At 42.4% G+C, this 20,112-nt stretch overlaps 1 protein-coding gene across 14 annotated transcripts in view; it reads left to right on the plus strand.

Annotated features, from left to right (window-relative positions):
* The window catches only part of LOC139530252 (GRAM domain-containing protein 4-like), an 85,647-nt gene that overhangs the window by 61,476 nt on the left and 4,059 nt on the right, over positions 1–20,112 (plus strand). For 11 of the 14 annotated variants that reach the window (XM_071326487.1, XM_071326484.1, XM_071326485.1 and 8 more), the window contains one exon: positions 857–4,555. The exons of 1 other annotated variant lie outside the window; for it this stretch is intronic. In XM_071326487.1, coding sequence (XP_071182588.1) covers positions 857–964 — 108 coding nt within the window. In that variant the 3' untranslated portion in view covers positions 965–4,555. Of the gene's footprint in view, positions 1–856; positions 4,556–16,135; positions 18,841–20,112 lie in introns of those variants that run through there. 2 more of the 14 variants (XR_011665988.1, XR_011665986.1) reach the window with 1 other exon arrangement.

The raw sequence follows: 20,112 nt of genomic DNA on the forward strand, positions 1-20,112 counted from the left end.
AGTGAGTTAAGTTGGAAGCTTGTATAGTAGAGCTTTATAAACAAAAAGGAAGTAATTAAGTGATCTACGGGACTTTAATGAGGACCAGCCTACCTCTTGGGACAGGATGCAGTGTTGAGTATTAAAACGGTCACCTATGATCGAGCAAAAGGCTCTATGGTAGAGTGGTGACTGCTGCTATCTGGTAAATGGTATCACCATAGACAAGATCTGTGTCACGTTCCTGACCTGTTTTCTGTTGTTTTGTATGTGTTTAGTCGGTCAGGGCGTGAGTTGGGGTGGGCATTCTATGTTATGTGTTTCTATGTTGGTTAATAGGTGACCTGATATGGTTCTCAATTAGAGGCAGGTGGTTTACGTTTCCTCTGATTGAGAACCATATTAAGGTAGGTTGTTTCACATTGTTTGTTGTGGGTGGTTGTTTCCTGTGTTTGTATGTTCGTACCACACGGGACTGTATCGTTCGTTCGTTTGATTGTAGTCTGTACCTGTTCGTGCGTTCTTCGTAGTATGTAAGTTCTCAAGTCCAGGTCTGTCTACGTCGTTTGTTGTTTTGTAGTTTGTTTAAGAGTTTTTTCGTCTTCGTCTGTTTTGTAAATACATTTCATTATGTCAAACTACCACGCTGCATATTGGTCATCTGATCCTTCTCGCCTCTCCTCGTCTGAGGAGGAGGACGAAGTAGACGTTCGTTACAATCTGGTAGGAAAGTTGACTGAACCCAATCATTGAGCACCATAACAGCTTTTTGACAGGTTTATCAACGCTTAAAATAATCTTCCAAAAAATATCCCCTCCTATTGTCACTGTCTTTCTATCCCCTCACTCTCCCCTTTATTTACCCGTTCTCTCTCAGCCGTTGGTGTTTGGTGCCATGATCCACAGGGACGAGGCCTTTGACGCCATCTTCACACAGTACACGAAGAAAGTGACCATGACCACAGCCACCAACCCTGAGACCTAACATACCAAAATGGCTGCCTTCACCAGGGATGTCCTATACTGACACAGCGAGTTCTCTATGTAGTACACTGCTACTGGCCAATTAGTATATCTGCACATATGTTAAGCTAGTGTCCATGCCAAGGTGGTGGATTCCTCCACCAAGCCACATTAGGTTAGTATGTCAGGATGGTATCCACTTGATCTGAGGCCTGGTCCATCACTATAGAGCCCAAGGTCTTCTTATCCTCTCGTTGATAACCACAACTCCTCATTAGGTCTAACTAAGGAACTACAACTCCTGGACCCGCACACCATCGCTGCCTCCTACTGGTTCGGTCGAGGCTATTGCATCCAGGGAAGTAGCCTATAGAGCCTTGAGAGCACCCTTGTCTTGATTTGCTGTTGTTCTGTACTCGGGTAATAGCTTTTCAATTCTATCTCTCTTTTTGTTGTCAGTTTTTATTTGTGCACGCGTGCGAGAATGTGTGCTGCTAAAAAGCGTATGTGTGTGTGTGTGGTGGGGGGTGATCATTTTATGGTCAACACTGTTGTGCTGTTTCAGGAGGAGGCTGGATCTCTTTGCCTATCAGACAGGACTGCCTGGCATTCCCATTTTGTGTATCACACACATTGATGATCTTTGCTCTACTTAATGCTCTCCTTCAATAGGATGTATTTGGATGATATATATATATATATATATCATTGGTGGCCTTGCACTCTTAACTCACATTTTGTTAAGTGCACCCGAAACCACGTTCATGAAAACCTCAAGCCTTCATGTTCCCAGATATTGAATGTGCTTTAGATATCATTTCTGCAATAGCCTTTAGGTGTAACTGTTTTATTTAGCCTTTTTTCTGAGAGTGGAGTGGAGGGACGGAACGGGAATAATTTAATGATGAGCAGCCAAAAGTCAAAAGCCTGAAGTTATTGTAGTCGATATCTTTCTCACACACATTGTTGTCTTGGCAAAGAAAAGGTATGGATTTACATGTCCATGTTAAGGAGTCATGAGGCATTCATAAGCACCGCATAAACATTACTCTGAAGCCTCAGAGTATATTATGTAGAACAATATGTGATTTGTAATATGTGACATTCCACATAACTAATTGGATCAGTAAAAACGATAACTTGTGTAGGTTTTGTGGAATGTTTATGAATGTACTGTAAGTACTTTATGGGACAGATTACATCTCCAAAAAAGCAGGAGTCTTTTCTACACTGCCTTGTTCAACCACTCACAATGAAGCCTTATCTAATTCTCTCACAGATTTAGGCCAGGATTCAAACCAATGCAGCACTGCACTTTCTACTGATTCTGACGTTTAACTTCAGGTAAATTGCCATTGGATCACGAAACCACATGTTCTTAAAAGTCGAGTGCAGTGCAATGCCAGTTATTTGTGTTAGTTTGAATCCCGGACAAACATTTTGGCAATAAAGTTTTCTTTTGGGTTTTGACAGCAAACGGGAATGGGGTTTATATTAAAATGCTAGTGACCTTGTCAAGAGGTTTGGACCTCTTGGTGTAATGGTTAAGGTGTTGGCTTGAAGGTCGCTGGACCCGGCTTTGAGTCCCGGTCGGAGCTACCCCCTGAATTCGCTACATTGGTGTCAGAAGTGGGATGGTGTCCGTGAGGTCATCGGAGAGGCGTGTACACCTGAGGGACTTGGTATAGAGAAAGTATGAGGGGGGGCACTCTCTCGAAGGAAGGGGGTAATGTAGCGTCATTAACCCAACACCTAGCGACCTTGTCAAGATGTTCAGAGCTTTTGGCGTAACGGTTAAGGTGTTGGCTACAATATGTTCTAGTTGAGCACATGCTAGGGAGGCTAACTGGACATTTGCTTGATGCCTTTTAGTCTACACTAAGTAACTTAGGTATCTCACTCTCCAAGCCCCTCGAAAGTCAGATATACTTAAGAAGCACAGTATGTACTGTATGTATGCCAAAATGTTTTCTTCATTTCACTGCTTGTCATTTAGTTCTTTCACCCTATATCTGTAATGTTTACAGATGTTAGGTTCTAAACTCCACTGCTTTAAGTCAGTTTGATTCCTTGTAAGACTATGAGGTCATGAAGACTGACCGGTACGTCTTGTGATGGAGCACTTCTGAATGCTGATAAACCTGAATGGTCACATCTCAGCCAATCAAAAACTTCCCCTGGGTTTAGCCACACTCTTTGCCAGTGGATGGTGAATTGAAAGATGTCAATTCGTGGAGTCATGTTGCTTCCAAATCTGTTTGAATCAGCACTGTCGGAACAATGTCAATTTATGGCATGGCCGTCAACTTGAAGATGGAAAGTAATCATTTTTAGTACCGTGCGTGTCCCAAACCATTGAATGTGTTGTAAAAAAATTTGCCTCGCTAAACGATCATGCCCTTGTTGATCGATCATCCTTTTCGTCGCTTGCAAATTCCCAGTATGATGGCAATGGCTTCACCAAGTCCTCTGGTAGGTTTTTGTACAGTTTCTGCCACACTGTAATGCTCACCTACCGTGTCATTTCACAATAGTTAAGGACGATCAACACGGGACTGGATACATTTTCACAGGATGATGGATATTGTCTCTATAGTTCTGTATCAGAGGGGCAGAGATGGTTTGAACCACTGAGGCTTGCCAACTGAAAACTGCAGTAGTAATCATGTGGCCTCTGTGTTAAACACTTACAGTGCCTTCAGAAAGAATTCATACCCCTTGACTTATTCCACATTTTGTTGTGTTGCAGCCTGAATTCAAAATGGACAAAAACAAAACATTTTCTCTCACCCATCTACACACAATACCCCATAAATGACAAAGTGATAACATGTTTTTAGAAAATGTTGCAAACGTATTGAAATAAAATACAGAAATATCTCATTTACATAAGTATTCACACCCCTGAGTCAAGACTTTGTAGAAGCACATTTGGCAGTGATTATAGCTGTGAGTCTTTCTGGGGTCTATAAGTCTATAAGCGCTTTCCACACCTTGTTAGTGCAACAGTTGGCAATTTTTTAGTTTTTTTGTTTACCTATCTACCAATAAGTGCCCTTTGCGAGGCATTGGAAAACCTCCCAGGTCTGATGTCGAATCTGTATTTGAAATTCACTGCTCGAATGAGGGACCTTAGGCTTGCCATAACAAAGGGCTTGAATACTTATTGACCCAAGACATTTCAGCTTTTCATTTTTTATTAATTTGTAAAAATGTCTAAAACTTTGACATTATGGAGTGTTGTGTGTAGGCCAGTGACAAAGACATGTTTTCCTTTTTAAATTCAGGCTGTAACACAACAAAATGTGGAAAAAGTCGAGAGGTGTGAATACTTTCTGAAGGCACTGTATTTCTTTTAAATCAAAGTACTTGTTTGCTAATTCATTTTTCATAATACTTCCCAATCAATATGTAACTGTTTAGGAACGATAACCAGTTACAGTAGGTGTGAATACTTCTTTGTAATCTGCGGTGTCCACTGCCTTCCCAAAAAGTTGTACATTTGACATTTTGTAATGAACACATTTTAAATCCCTGTAAAGTTTTTAAAGAAAATTGTTTTATTGTAAAATGTTATGAACATTTTCACTTAAGTAAACACATTTTAAAGTAATGATTGTTGGCCGTTTTCTTACAAGCATCTCAGTAACTTTATCACTTATTTCTTTATCCCTGTAATCTGGGATTATCCCTTGATGAAGGTGAGCATACACTGGAAAGGTTTGGAACTCACTTGGATAGAAGACCACGGTAAACATGATTTTGTTTCTGGTGTGAATGTATCCTTTGGAGAGACATTGCTTTGAATGCTCAGAATGCATGAGCTTTGCACTAACTTGTGATTGCTCAGTCTGTACACAAGCATGGTGTAGGTTGAAGTTGCCCCTAGATGCTGATCTTGGGTCAGTTTTGCATATCCCCCACTAATGGTTAAGGTTAGGATTGGGGAGGGGGAGCTGATGATATAGTGGGTCCTCATTTTTAAAAAGTTTTGTTATGCTTGTGGAATGGTATGGTACATTGGAGTGAATGACGTCATAGTATTTTACTATTAGCCATTGTTGCCGTTAATGCTAGTTCACCACCAGAGGGCGTCAGTGTCTTTATGAAGCTTCTTCGTGCTTGCTTAAGTTTCCAAATAATCCTACGGTCCATGTAGGGCAGACGTTTTGATTGCTATACCCTATCCGAAAGAGCATATTCCAAGGTTTTTAATCAACCTAGTTTTGCCCAACAACACAAAATGTTTTACAAATGGTCTCTCTTTCAAAATATAACTTTTCCTAGAATAACTGCAGCTCCATGCCCACTGATGAAAATCAGCAAATACCCATTTGGGGAAAATATCCTTTCTATTGTGTTTTCTTATATTCCATCATATTGTAAAGGGCTGGGGAATATAAGCATGTGATGTCTGCTAAATTAACACGTTAATTTCATTGATATGCCATGGCCTATAGCACAGATACATAAATCTTAAAACATGCTATTCTGTTATTTTTTTTATAAATTGTCTTACTACCCTGTTTTTTTAATTACCTCTCTAAACAAAATATGAATGGATTTCTTTGTGATTGTGTATATTAAACATATTTAGGAAAAATCGGGGGAGAGATGGGTTCAAGGTTTTTATTGAAAAGACATGAAGCTGTAGGCCTAAGAGTGCTGTTTACTGTAGCTGTCTTAACTTACTTACTGGCATAAAGGCCGACTTCAATATACAGTTTATCAATCAATCATCCAGTCGTGTATGTCATCACACAGCATCCGTGTCTTTTTAAATACAATCAAGCATTTTAGTTATAAAACTAAATAAAGGGAGCCTTGAATAATTAAACAATGAATAAAGCGCAACATATGTTCCTAAAGCATTTGAATTCACAAATGTGTTTGACTGTTTCTTATATTGGCTGTACTAAAGAATTTACAACCTTTTTTTGTTAGAACAGACTACATGGGATTGATTATAATTTGTAAGATATTATTGTATTTGTTGTGCTGTTTATACTGTTAGGCAGCTGTAAAATGCATTTTTCTATGTAGAGACCTCAGGGTTTCCGTTGGGAAAATATGGAGCTGTACAATGTGACCGGTCGGGAGTAGGCCTAGGCTACTAAGCGACTGTGATTGAAGAGAAAAATAATCCTAACATTTCCACAACCTAATTATAGGGTAACCAATAGCCAAATGGAGATTCAGTGGGGAGATATCACAAATTTGGTCTAGTGCGCATGTGACTCCATACCCTGGAAAAAATACACCAAAGAACCTGGAGGCAGGTGCCTGAGTGTGAGTGATGTCAGCCAGAGACCTCTTATCTCTTCTCATTCCAGGAGGTTTGTAGGCTCTAAACAGAGTCTTAAGACTCTTATCATTGTTTGGAACGGTTGTCATAGCTGTCACTACAAACCCAACAGTACAACTACCTCCCCAGTTCAGGGGCAGGCTATAGTAAGCCATTTCCCCACACAACCAATAGGTGCCATCTGGGACTCCTCTCAAAGGGATAATAACACTATAGACTGAAATACCATAAGTAACATTACCAGGTTCCCCAGTGTCGGCATTGTTAACAGTTAACTTACATGTATTGGACCCGTTGTAATACATTGTACAATTACATTCTAGTTCACCCAAATGATTAACTCCTTCTCCTCTAATACACCAAGGGGCTGTCATCACCCCTGCTACTGAGATGGGGGGGGAGTAAAGTATTATCTGGCCTAGCAAACGACGGTGGGCCTATGTGGTTGTGTAATGCAGAAAACGTCATGGGGTCAGGGTTACGTGGCATTTGTGTAGTTAGATTTACCCTATGGGAACTTCCACAAGTGGTAAACCTGCTCCTACCTTAACTGGCCCCAACCCACACACCCAACACTCTTTTTGTCCAGATGTAAGATTAGTAACCATTTCTGCTCCAGAGAGGAACAGATTGCCCTGATGGTTATGATAAAATGGTAACAGTGTTAGGCACCAGAGGTGCTCTTGCATGTACAGCATTGTTTACTATCCAAAAGTCTTGCCCAAAACGATAATCACCAGATGGTTTCCTAACAGGTAAAATTGATGTGTTGCATGGTGAATTCGGGCAGGGAACCAGAGTGCCTCTTTCAACTAACACACTATGAATGGGAATGATACCCTTTTCGGCTTCTTTGCTAACAGGGTACTGAGCTTTGTAAGGTCTGTCGGTGCTTTTTGGAACGACCACAACAGGTGCAGCTCCTTTCATACGTCCAACGTCGGTCTTTGATTTAGCCCACAGTTCATCAGGTATATCCTTTAGCCAATCAATGTGTCAATTATCTTGTAATACCGCAGGCATGGTTTCAACGGGAATTGTTTATTTTCTTGGTATTGTCATCGCAGTAGCCCAGTATGGCGAAAGTTGCTGTTGAAGCTGACCACTTTCCTTCCCCTTCCCAGGCCACCCAATCAGTTTCTTCCATCGCTTTCTTCATCCAAACACCCACATCTTTCCATTGTGTTCCAGGAGCTTTTGATACGCTACAATGGGGAAGAGAGCCAGGGACGTCATACAAACTCATGTCAGTGTCTGTCAACAACACTCCAGCTGCTACGTTATCTCAACTTTCTGTTTTTGTTTTGACCATCTTTGTTGGTATTCAGGGTCCTCTTTGCATGAGGGAACAGCAGCAGTACAATGTAGGTGTTCAGATAATTCCCAGTTAGCATGCAACGGGGAAGAGAGATTGCTAGCTTAGCTGTCCCTCCAACATGTTGATTATTCATAGTAATAGTTCATCAGGCACGGGAAGATTCCATTTTCTCTTGATCCCAATGACAATCCTTCTTCAGTACAGGCAACAGATGAATTCATTTTACACATCAAATCTCTTCGTAAGAAATTTACTGGGCAGGCAGATGAGTATAGGAATCGGTGTCTCCATTTGCCCTCTCCCCAACTCCACGTCCAGGGGAAAGGTCAAAGATTCTTCAGAGGGAATTCCAGACACTCCAACTGTGTGCATTGTTTTCTTTGAGGGTGATACAGACAGGGCAGACATTTTCAACACTGAGACCGCAGCCCCAGTGTCCACCAAAAATGTAATTGTATGTTTATTAACTAAAATATCAATATCAAGTGGGTTTTGGGTTGACAATGTGGTCTTTTTTAGCATTTGACAGGTTTCTTCTGGTTCTTCATCATTTTTTTCATTAGTTTCTTCTTCTGTTTCCGCCTCATTCTATGATTGATAGGCCCCTCATCCACCTCTTCCAAATGGGTTGTTCACCTGCACGCCCACAGGTGGAGACATCCACTCTCCTTGGGCTTCTCCAGAACAGTGTCTTGAAAGATGCCCTACCTTCCTACTATTGTAGCAACTCTAGTCTCTCCCTCCGTCAGCTCCAGCAGGGGTCCCTCTGCTTCTACCTCTTCCTCTACCTCTTAGAGAAAATGGTGGCAACAATAGAAACCTATGTCATTTTCCTCCTCCAGAGTAGCACATCAGCTGTCCCTTCAGTGTATTTCCGTCCTTAGTTTCATTTTCCTTCAATTGTCTTTCTGAATAGGTTATAGATGGCTTTATGTGGGTTTTTTCCCCATGCAATACAAGTTGTAGTTAAAGCTGTTTTCAGATCTTGTCAGGCCTGTCACCACAGCATGACACAATAGGCTGCTGTAGGAGTCTTGGTCAGGCCTAAATGTTGGAGAAAGACTGTCTCCATTCTTTCCATGTAGTCACTCACTTTTTCATCAGTTCCCTGTTTGGTGGAATGGATTATCAGCCAGTCTGTGCGTTCCCCCCCCCCCAACCTTTATAGCGGTAAAAACTGCAACCAACTGGTCACCACGATCAGCCACTAGTGCATCGCGGTACCACGTGTTTATAGTCCTTCCATTTAACTTTCAAGCAGCGGCGGAGTATCTCTTCAATTCCTCTGGTGGTGGGGTTGTACATGGAGATGATTGCTTTTACCTCTTCCTCAAACCTCACAGCATCTTTTGCTGGGTCAATAACATCACCCACTATTGCTTTTATTTCGTCTACATCCCACGTTCTCTCCATTTCCAATATCCCACCTCCATTGGGGTTGGGGTAGCGTATTATTGGAAACATTCCCTCAAGCTTCTTGAGGGGGTTTTCTTTCTATCCTTCTGCTGGTCTTTTCTGCTTTTCCTTTGTTGTTGTCCCACGGCTCCTCCACGGCTCCTCCACCTGGCACAGGCCCAACCCCACCATCTCAGGTCTGCTGGTGGAGGATTTGGCAGTGGCAGATACAAGGGGAGCCCCATGAATGGGTTCCCCTCTCAGAAAGGCCAGTCAGGCTTCTTCTTCCTCTTTCTTCTCCGGTTCTACTTGCTTTACCATCAATCCTCTTACAGCTTTATCTTTTGCATTTTTCTGCTTCTCCCTCCCACTCTCTGAAATTGTCCCACTTCACTTAAACGTTCTTGTGTTTTCTTTCTTTACTTTCAAATTGGCCTCACAGACTCCAGTTGTTCTGTGCTCAGTGTTCCATCAACAGGGACATGTCAGTCTGTCCATCTTGTCCAGTCTTCTGACACGCTGCAAATAAGCATCTGATTATTCGTTATGAATAGCATTTATTTCATGTATTTCGTTAACATTCATTTGAACCACAATGTCAAAAAGAATTGAACATATACACACATACATACACATGAGCAGATTAACTTGGTCAAAACATTTCTTTATTTAAGATTGTCAGAATGTTGGTGCTTATTAACTTTGATCCTAAGCCACGAATGAGTGAGTCACTCAGCTTTATGATGACAAATCTAGATATATGGTGCAAAATAGCCTACTAAATATGTCAAGTGTAAACAAATATATTAAATTGCCTAAATAAACTAGTACATTTCATAAATTAAATAAATACATTTAAGTAGCTCAGGTCTTGAAAATATGGACAACCTTTTTCGCCTCCCTATCCTCACTGGAATCTCTTTCATTCAGTTTCTTCTTCTCATCAGCGAAGAAGGACTCCATGTTTCAGAAATTCAATTCATATAGAGGGGCTATTACTCTTTCACACTGGTAAATAAAGCCAGTTAGTCATTTAGAATACTTTCTTTCTATTTTTATAGGGAGAGAAACCAAATGCATTATCAGCGTTCTAACTCTTCCTTGTGATAGTGTGGCGCAAGAACAGAATGACATCATTTACCAGAAACTGACGCAGCATAAGCTCAACTTTTAATTGAGGAACCACTATAAATCTGTGGCTTGAGGAAACTTCACCCCAGAGCGGTGGTCATGGGAGGTGGTGTGGCTGTGGCATGCAAAGGGGAGACCAGGATGTGTGAACAACTGACTTCTCAAATGCAGTGTTTCAGTTTTAATTCTGTAATATTTTGAACCATTTCCATCATTAGGCCTACATCTGTCATTTAAATGGTTTGTGACCAGAGTTTATGGTAAATTAATGATCTATTCTCTGTGTCGATATTAACCCTTCTGAGCACATCCTGGAAACATAAAAAACAGTCCAGCTTGGAGTAAGGAAATTGTTTTAATATCATGAAAAAAAAAAAAAAAATCCAGTCAACTCAAAAAGTGAACCAAAGTCTAATTCAATTCAAATCCATGGTGAAGTCCCTTCCCTCCAGAGCTTCTGCCATTGTTTTATTCACACAATTAACCCCCTCCAAGTCCCTAGGACTAGGCTGGTGTTGTACCCACATTTCTCTTTCACTTTCCCCCATTCTTCTACGGGTGTGTTTGGATGGAGTAGGTGTAAAGTAACAGGTATTTTCCACACCCAGAGTCTTATTAATCTCACTATCTACTCCCAACCCCATTATGCCGCGACAGCCTGGATAATTACCCCCTCCCGTAGGGTGACTGGTTACAGTAATTGGGGCCAAACACCCCTCTGGGGGGCATGGTCCCCCTTCTACCCACAGACCTTTTATCCATATTCAATATCGCGTTAACACACTTCTCATAATATTTATACATTGCAGGGTCTTTTTTAGTCTGCATTTTAGTCGTGATGTTCCTTTAGGAGAATTGCTTCCTGTCCCCTCAGCGTTAACAATTCTTTCTGTCCCTGGGCATGTCGAATTTAAATGACCCCAGAACAGACTTGACCAGGGTAGGTTTACATTACATTCTTCCAGTCCTTGGTTTGCTGTTTCTACACACTCATTTTCCCATAAAGGCGTGCCCGGATCCCCTTTAAGGTATTGAACACATCAATGTGTGTATAGCCTTAATGTTCCCTTTCGCTTTTAATCACGTCCACTTGTATGGCCTTATCTTCTAACTCGGTCCACTGCAGTGTGACCCAGTAAAATTCCTGCGGTCCCAGTTTACGTCCAAGACTCTGTAGCCAACCTCATCATTCAAGTGGCCGTCAACCTTCCGATTCACTAACCTCTGTGAGCACCCGGCTCAAGTCTCATTTATCTCTTTTCCTATATCCTTTAAAAAGCTTTTCTCATTTTCTGCTGACTTTCCAGTGCTTAAATATCAAACCACCTTTAGTAGAGATCATACCCTGTGCCCATTCACATATTATCGGGAGTGCACGAGTCTTAAACACTGGAATGCGGGCAGTTTTGTTCAATCTTTCCGTTTTCTTTATCCCTACTCTAACATGTGTTTGTTCCCAGCCTGGCTCTCCAATCAAGTACAAAGACACCAACAGCAGTACTAAAAACAGCATGCCCATGCTCCAGCGGTAACAATACTTCCACTTTAGAGGACGATCCCGCTGAAAGAGAGATTAGTTGTCTGAGAATGTTATGGAGTCTAAACACGAACGAGCGCTTCCTGGACGGCTCCCCACCACGCCCAGCATTTCCTCCTTCACCATCCTCACCCTTTTCATAGAATCTTTGGCCTCCTTCTTTGGGGCCTTTTCCACACTTGGACAGCTGGGCACCATCCCACTTACAGAAACAGTCAGTGGGCATTGTTACTTCATCACCCTTATTTTTCACTCCACAACTATCTTCAGCTTAGGGAGTAGGTTAACTCGACAATGGTAGCAAAACAATATATCCCCCACTTTAACTGGTCCTGCTGTTATTCCATCTAATAACATTGTTCTCCGCCCGGTATCTTTCTTGGCCTTTCCGTCCCACGACACTGCCAGACAACAGGCGGGTGGCACACTCTCCTACTACATCTTGGCGCCACTTCAGACCTTCAGGCACCGTGCTAGTCATGCCGTCCTTCGCTACTGTAACTCTGGTAGCGGTAAGGCTCTTCTGGACCATACGTTTTTCCCTAGTTCGTTTTATCCCTCGGTGTTTTAAACCCATATGGACGCCAGACATCAGCTCTCGTTCAGCCTCCCCAGGGAGCTCTCCCTTTAGGAATTGTTTTCCAGCTTCTTCCCCTTCCACTATTACACTCCTCATCTGAGCAATAGAGTCTACTTCCTCATTACCCTGCCAGTACTCTCCTTCTTTCACATGTGCTTGCTAGTGTATTATTTCATGTTGCAAATGCATTAGCAATTCAGCTATTTTTGCCCATACACCTTGGTTAGCTTTATGCTTTCCTTTACCTCCTTCATAGCCATTTTGTTCCCAGATCCTTAGGTCTTATTTTAGGGCTCTATGGCAGTAGTCACTATCAGTTATTATTCTCACATTTTTTATGTGCTTATATTTCGTTTTTAACAGGCCTTCAAATACTGCAGTTTGAAGTTACCACAACTGTTGGGGCTCTTCAGAGAAGCCATACGTGTCTAGTAAATGTTTAACTCTAGATACTGTAGGTAGTCTATATCTTTTAGGCAACACTGTCTATAATATTTTGGGTTCTCACAGCACATCAGACAGAAACAAGGTTCTCGTGGGTATTGCTTGTGGTTGTGGTAACCCAGCTTCCTGTAGCGGTCTGTCAGAGCTCAGATCAAAACTGCCAGCGTGTCCTCTCGAGGACGCACTGGGTCCCAGCAGCTCTTGCTGTTTAATGTCTCAGAGCTAGAGTCATCTCAGTCTTCAGCCTCTGAAATTCTTAACTCTCCTTTTCTTTTTACTTTCCACTTGTAATTATTTTCTCATCTTTCTTCTAGGCTCCTGCAACATGGCATCATGTGCCACCTCCATTATGGACGTTTTAAGGGCGAGAGTCATCAAATGCTCTGAGAAGGGGTGATTGGCAAAATTAATCACCATAAGTGAACCCTGTGACACAAGTTCCTTCATCCATCTTATCGATCCATGATCTAGGAGGGGTAATAATGATCTAGGAGGGGTAATAATGATCTAGGAGGGGTAATAATGATCTAGGAGGGGTAATAATGATCTAGGAGGGGTAATAATGGTCTCTTCTGTTCTAGGAACATAGTATTTATAGTATTGTTAAGTGCATGTTTTCTACTTTCTACTAGCTCGTTTAGGGTTTCTGTCCCTCCTGTTATTGTTATCATCCCTATCATCCTCAGGGTCGTTATTATTTGTTTAATACTGGCCTGTTGGTGTCATGGAGCGTACACTTGGACTGGACCCCTGGCCTGACCATAGGTCTAGGGGCCACCATCCCGTACCTGGGTGGCTATCTCATTTCCGATATATGTGGTCCCACATGGTCCGTCCACCCCCAAACCTTGATAATATGCATTCATTCAAATTCTCCATTGATAGTCACCTTGGGAATAGGCCACTATCATTATGTGTCTCAACCCTGAGGGCTCATTACAGTACCTTTCCAAGTACCATTTCAGTTCTATTGTGGCTTGTGCAGATTCCTCTGTGGTGGCTCCGAATATCCCGGCACCGAGGATATGCCTGCCTTATGACAGGTCTCCAGGACCCTTACCAACGTTTCCCCTTACCGCCGTTTCCTGGATTTCTCCTAGGAAATCTTGTGAGATTTTTTTTCTCTGGTACCACTGCATGTTCCACATACTTCCTAACCTCTCCTGAGGGGGTGCTTTTGGTCAGATTACTTCCATTAATTATTTAAAAAAATGTATATCCTTTGCTGGTCCCTTTACTGCAATCTGGGCTTGTCTTTCGGCCTCCAGTCGAGGTCCTCCCAATAGCAAATTTCCTGTGCTAAACCTCCTGCCTGATTCGGCCGGGATGTAATTTAGGAGCAGACATGTCTCCTTTCGCTTCCCCTTCTCTTTTGCGGTTTCCCCCTTCAAGATCCCAGTTCACTGTGGCTTTGGCCCCTCACGGCTGTGTCACTCCTGCTCATTTCCATTTGCCCCCTTGGTTGAGGTGTTTGTTCTATATCTCTGGGCGGGTCCACTTTCTTCCCTTCCTATTTTGTTTAGGGTGGATGCCGAAGGGTGTCCATGAGACCGAGATTTTTGGTAAGAGGTTGTGGTAGAGGGCCAACCCTGCTGGCTCTGAACCAATCCACCCAGGTTCCATCTGTTCCTCTTTATCCCATTTTTGTGCAGCTGTAACCAGCATATGCGCCATTCTGGTTCTGAGGGCACCAAGGGAGTCGACGTTGACACCGCAATACTGCTAGGTGCTATTGAAGAGTGGCTGGCCCAGTGCTCCAGTTGTCTTGAGAGATGTGGAAGGTCAACACCTTTTAGTTTGCACTCCCTATTTGATTTCTCAAAAAACATTATTTTGTCTGATCTTCCCTGTTCGTTTTGCACCACTTTTTGGTTTGGTTCCTATCTTTAAGTTTGGTGTGGGTTTTTATTTTGCCTGCCTCTTTCTGGGCAAATTTAGTTGGCGCTCATGGTGGGTGTCTTTTCATGTTCCAGGTTCCAATTATCTTTCCTAAGATTAAGAGGTTTCTTTCCACAACAAATTACTTTAAGTTGCTTTATCTAGTACCAGGTACAGTTGAAGTCAGAAGTTTACACTTAGGTTGGAGTCATTAAAACTAATTTTTTCAACCACTCCACAAATTTCTTGTTAACAAACTATAGTTTTGGCAAGTCGGTTAGGACATCTACTTTGTGCATGACACAAGTAATTCTTCCAACAATTGTTTACAGACAGATTATTTCACTTAAAATTCACTATCACAATTCCAGTGGATCAGAAGTTTACATACACTAAGTTGACTGTGCCTTTAAACAGCTTGGAAAATTCCAGAAAATGATGTCATGGCTTTAGAAGCTTCTGATAGGCTAATTGACATCATTTGAGTCAATTGGAGGTGTACATGTGGATGTATTTCAAGACCTACCTTCAAACTCAGTGCCTCTTTTGCTTGACATCATGGGAAAATCAAATGAAATCAGCCAATTGAGTGTATGTAAACTTCTGACCCACTGGGAATGTGATGAAAGAAATAAAAGCTGAAATAATTAATTCTCTCTACTATTATTCTGACATTTCACATTCTTAAAATAAAGTGGTGATCCTAACTGACTTCAGAAAGGGAATTTTTACTCGGATTAAATGTCAGGAATTGTGAAAAACTGAGTTTAAATGTATTTGGCTAAAGTGTATGTAAACTTCCGACTTCAACTGTAGCTACACTGTTTGTATTCTGTCATTTTTACGGTCGCCTTGCCATGATTAAAAGCAGTGGTTCGCACTTTCAGTTTTGCGCGAATGCTGCCATCAAATTACAATTTCTGGTTGGGGAAGGTTTCAATAGTCACCGTGGGTACAACATCACCGATGCACTTGCTAATAAACTCGCTCACCGAATCAGCGTATACATCAATGTTGTTGTCTGAGGCTATCCGGAACATTTCCCAGTCCACGTGATCGAAGCAATCTTGAAGCGTGAAATCAGATTGGTCGGACCAGTATTGAACAGACCTGAGCACGAGCGTTTCCTGTTTTAGTTTCTGTCTATAGGCTGGGAGCAACAAAATGGAGTTGTGGTCAGATTTGCCGAAAGGAGGGCGAGGGAGGGCTTTGTATGTGTTGCGGAAGTTAGAGTAGCAATGATCCAGAATGCTGCCAGCCCGGGTCGCGCATTCGATATGCTGATACAATTTAGGCAGCCTTGTTTTAAGATGAGCTTTGTTAAAATCCCCAGCCACAATAAATGCAGCCTCAGGATATGTGGGTTCCAGTTTACATAGAGTCCAATTAAGTTCTTTCAGGGCCGTCGAGGTGTCTGCTTGGGGGGGATATAAACGGCTGGGATTATAATCGAAGTGAATTCTCTTGGTAGATAATGGCGTCCGCATTTGATTGTAAGGGATTCTAGGTCAGGTGAACAAAAGGACTTGAGCTCCTGTATGTTGTTATGATCACACCACGACTCGTTAATCATAAAGCATACACACCCGCCCTTCTTCTTACCAGAGAGATGTGTGTCTCTGTCGGCGCGATGTGTGAAGAAACCGGGACTGAGGGCCGAGCGGCGGGTGAACGTCTTGGACAGTTGGACAGCTGGGCACCATCGAACTTACAGAAACAGTCAGTGGGCATTGTTACTTCATCACCCTTATTTTTCACTCCACAACTATCTTCAGCTTAGGGAGTAGGTTAACTCGACAATGGTAGCAAAACAATATATCCCCCACTTTAACTGGTCCTGCTGTTATTCCATCTAATAACATTGTTCTCCGCCCGGTATCTTTCTTGGCCTTTCCGTCCCACGACACTGCCAGACAACAGGCGGGTGGCACACTCTCCTACTACATCTTGGCGCCACTTCAGACCTTCAGGCACCGTGCTAGTCATGCCGTCCTTCGCTACTGTAACTCTGGTAGCGGTAAGGCTCTTCTGGACCATACGTTTTTCCCTAGTTCGTTTTATCCCTCGGTGTTTTAAACCCATATGGACGCCAGACATCAGCTCTCGTTCAGCCTCCCCAGGGAGCTCTCCCTTTAGGAATTGTTTTCCAGCTTCTTCCCCTTCCACTATTACACTCCTCATCTGAGCAATAGAGTCTACTTCCTCATTACCCTGCCAGTACTCTCCTTCTTTCACATGTGCTTGCTAGTGTATTATTTCATGTTGCAAATGCATTAGCAATTCAGCTATTTTTGCCCATACACCTTGGTTAGCTTTATGCTTTCCTTTACCTCCTTCATAGCCATTTTGTTCCCAGATCCTTAGGTCTTATTTTAGGGCTCTATGGCAGTAGTCACTATCAGTTATTATTCTCACATTTTTTATGTGCTTATATTTCGTTTTTAACAGGCCTTCAAATACTGCAGTTTGAAGTTACCACAACTGTTGGGGCTCTTCAGAGAAGCCATACGTGTCTAGTAAATGTTTAACTCTAGATACTGTAGGTAGTCTATATCTTTTAGGCAACACTGTCTATAATATTTTGGGTTCTCACAGCACATCAGACAGAAACAAGGTTCTCGTGGGTATTGCTTGTGGTTGTGGTAACCCAGCTTCCTGTAGCGGTCTGTCAGAGCTCAGATCAAAACTGCCAGCGTGTCCTCTCGAGGACGCACTGGGTCCCAGCAGCTCTTGCTGTTTAATGTCTCAGAGCTAGAGTCATCTCAGTCTTCAGCCTCTGAAATTCTTAACTCTCCTTTTCTTTTTACTTTCCACTTGTAATTATTTTCTCATCTTTCTTCTAGGCTCCTGCAACATGGCATCATGTGCCACCTCCATTATGGACGTTTTAAGGGCGAGAGTCATCAAATGCTCTGAGAAGGGGTGGTTGGCAAAATTAATCACCATAAGTGAACCCTGTGACACAAGTTCCTTCATCCATCTTATCGATCCATGATCTAGGAGGGGTAATAATGATCTAGGAGGGGTAATAATGATCTAGGAGGGGTAATAATGATCTAGGAGGGGTAATAATGATCTAGGAGGGGTAATAATGGTCTCTTCTGTTCTAGGAACATAGTATTTATAGTATTGTTAAGTGCATGTTTTCTACTTTCTACTAGCTCGTTTAGGGTTTCTGTCCCTCCTGTTATTGTTATCATCCCTATCATCCTCAGGGTCGTTATTATTTGTTTAATACTGGCCTGTTGGTGTCATGGAGCGTACACTTGGACTGGACCCCTGGCCTGACCATAGGTCTAGGGGCCACCATCCCGTACCTGGGTGGCTATCTCATTTCCGATATATGTGGTCCCACATGGTCCGTCCACCCCCAAACCTTGATAATATGCATTCATTCAAATTCTCCATTGATAGTCACCTTGGGAATAGGCCACTATCATTATGTGTCTCAACCCTGAGGGCTCATTACAGTACCTTTCCAAGTACCATTTCAGTTCTATTGTGGCTTGTGCAGATTCCTCTGTGGTGGCTCCGAATATCCCGGCACCGAGGATATGCCTGCCTTATGACAGGTCTCCAGGACCCTTACCAACGTTTCCCCTTACCGCCGTTTCCTGGATTTCTCCTAGGAAATCTTGTGAGATTTTTTTTCTCTGGTACCACTGCATGTTCCACATACTTCCTAACCTCTCCTGAGGGGGTGCTTTTGGTCAGATTACTTCCATTAATTATTTAAAAAAATGTATATCCTTTGCTGGTCCCTTTACTGCAATCTGGGCTTGTCTTTCGGCCTCCAGTCGAGGTCCTCCCAATAGCAAATTTCCTGTGCTAAACCTCCTGCCTGATTCGGCCGGGATGTAATTTAGGAGCAGACATGTCTCCTTTCGCTTCCCCTTCTCTTTTGCGGTTTCCCCCTTCAAGATCCCAGTTCACTGTGGCTTTGGCCCCTCACGGCTGTGTCACTCCTGCTCATTTCCATTTGCCCCCTTGGTTGAGGTGTTTGTTCTATATCTCTGGGCGGGTCCACTTTCTTCCCTTCCTATTTTGTTTAGGGTGGATGCCGAAGGGTGTCCATGAGACCGAGATTTTTGGTAAGAGGTTGTGGTAGAGGGCCAACCCTGCTGGCTCTGAACCAATCCACCCAGGTTCCATCTGTTCCTCTTTATCCCATTTTTGTGCAGCTGTAACCAGCATATGCGCCATTCTGGTTCTGAGGGCACCAAGGGAGTCGACGTTGACACCGCAATACTGCTAGGTGCTATTGAAGAGTGGCTGGCCCAGTGCTCCAGTTGTCTTGAGAGATGTGGAAGGTCAACACCTTTTAGTTTGCACTCCCTATTTGATTTCTCAAAAAACATTATTTTGTCTGATCTTCCCTGTTCGTTTTGCACCACTTTTTGGTTTGGTTCCTATCTTTAAGTTTGGTGTGGGTTTTTATTTTGCCTGCCTCTTTCTGGGCAAATTTAGTTGGCGCTCATGGTGGGTGTCTTTTCATGTTCCAGGTTCCAATTATCTTTCCTAAGATTAAGAGGTTTCTTTCCACAACAAATTACTTTAAGTTGCTTTATCTAGTACCAGGTACAGTTGAAGTCAGAAGTTTACACTTAGGTTGGAGTCATTAAAACTAATTTTTTCAACCACTCCACAAATTTCTTGTTAACAAACTATAGTTTTGGCAAGTCGGTTAGGACATCTACTTTGTGCATGACACAAGTAATTCTTCCAACAATTGTTTACAGACAGATTATTTCACTTAAAATTCACTATCACAATTCCAGTGGATCAGAAGTTTACATACACTAAGTTGACTGTGCCTTTAAACAGCTTGGAAAATTCCAGAAAATGATGTCATGGCTTTAGAAGCTTCTGATAGGCTAATTGACATCATTTGAGTCAATTGGAGGTGTACATGTGGATGTATTTCAAGACCTACCTTCAAACTCAGTGCCTCTTTTGCTTGACATCATGGGAAAATCAAATGAAATCAGCCAATTGAGTGTATGTAAACTTCTGACCCACTGGGAATGTGATGAAAGAAATAAAAGCTGAAATAATTAATTCTCTCTACTATTATTCTGACATTTCACATTCTTAAAATAAAGTGGTGATCCTAACTGACTTCAGAAAGGGAATTTTTACTCGGATTAAATGTCAGGAATTGTGAAAAACTGAGTTTAAATGTATTTGGCTAAAGTGTATGTAAACTTCCGACTTCAACTGTAGCTACACTGTTTGTATTCTGTCATTTTTACGGTCGCCTTGCCATGATTAAAAGCAGTGGTTCGCACTTTCAGTTTTGCGCGAATGCTGCCATCAAATTACAATTTCTGGTTGGGGAAGGTTTCAATAGTCACCGTGGGTACAACATCACCGATGCACTTGCTAATAAACTCGCTCACCGAATCAGCGTATACATCAATGTTGTTGTCTGAGGCTATCCGGAACATTTCCCAGTCCACGTGATCGAAGCAATCTTGAAGCGTGAAATCAGATTGGTCGGACCAGTATTGAACAGACCTGAGCACGAGCGTTTCCTGTTTTAGTTTCTGTCTATAGGCTGGGAGCAACAAAATGGAGTTGTG

This window comes from Salvelinus alpinus, chromosome 9 (assembly GCF_045679555.1).
Source record: "Salvelinus alpinus chromosome 9, SLU_Salpinus.1, whole genome shotgun sequence".
In the NCBI taxonomy this organism is placed as follows: domain Eukaryota; kingdom Metazoa; phylum Chordata; class Actinopteri; order Salmoniformes; family Salmonidae; genus Salvelinus; species Salvelinus alpinus.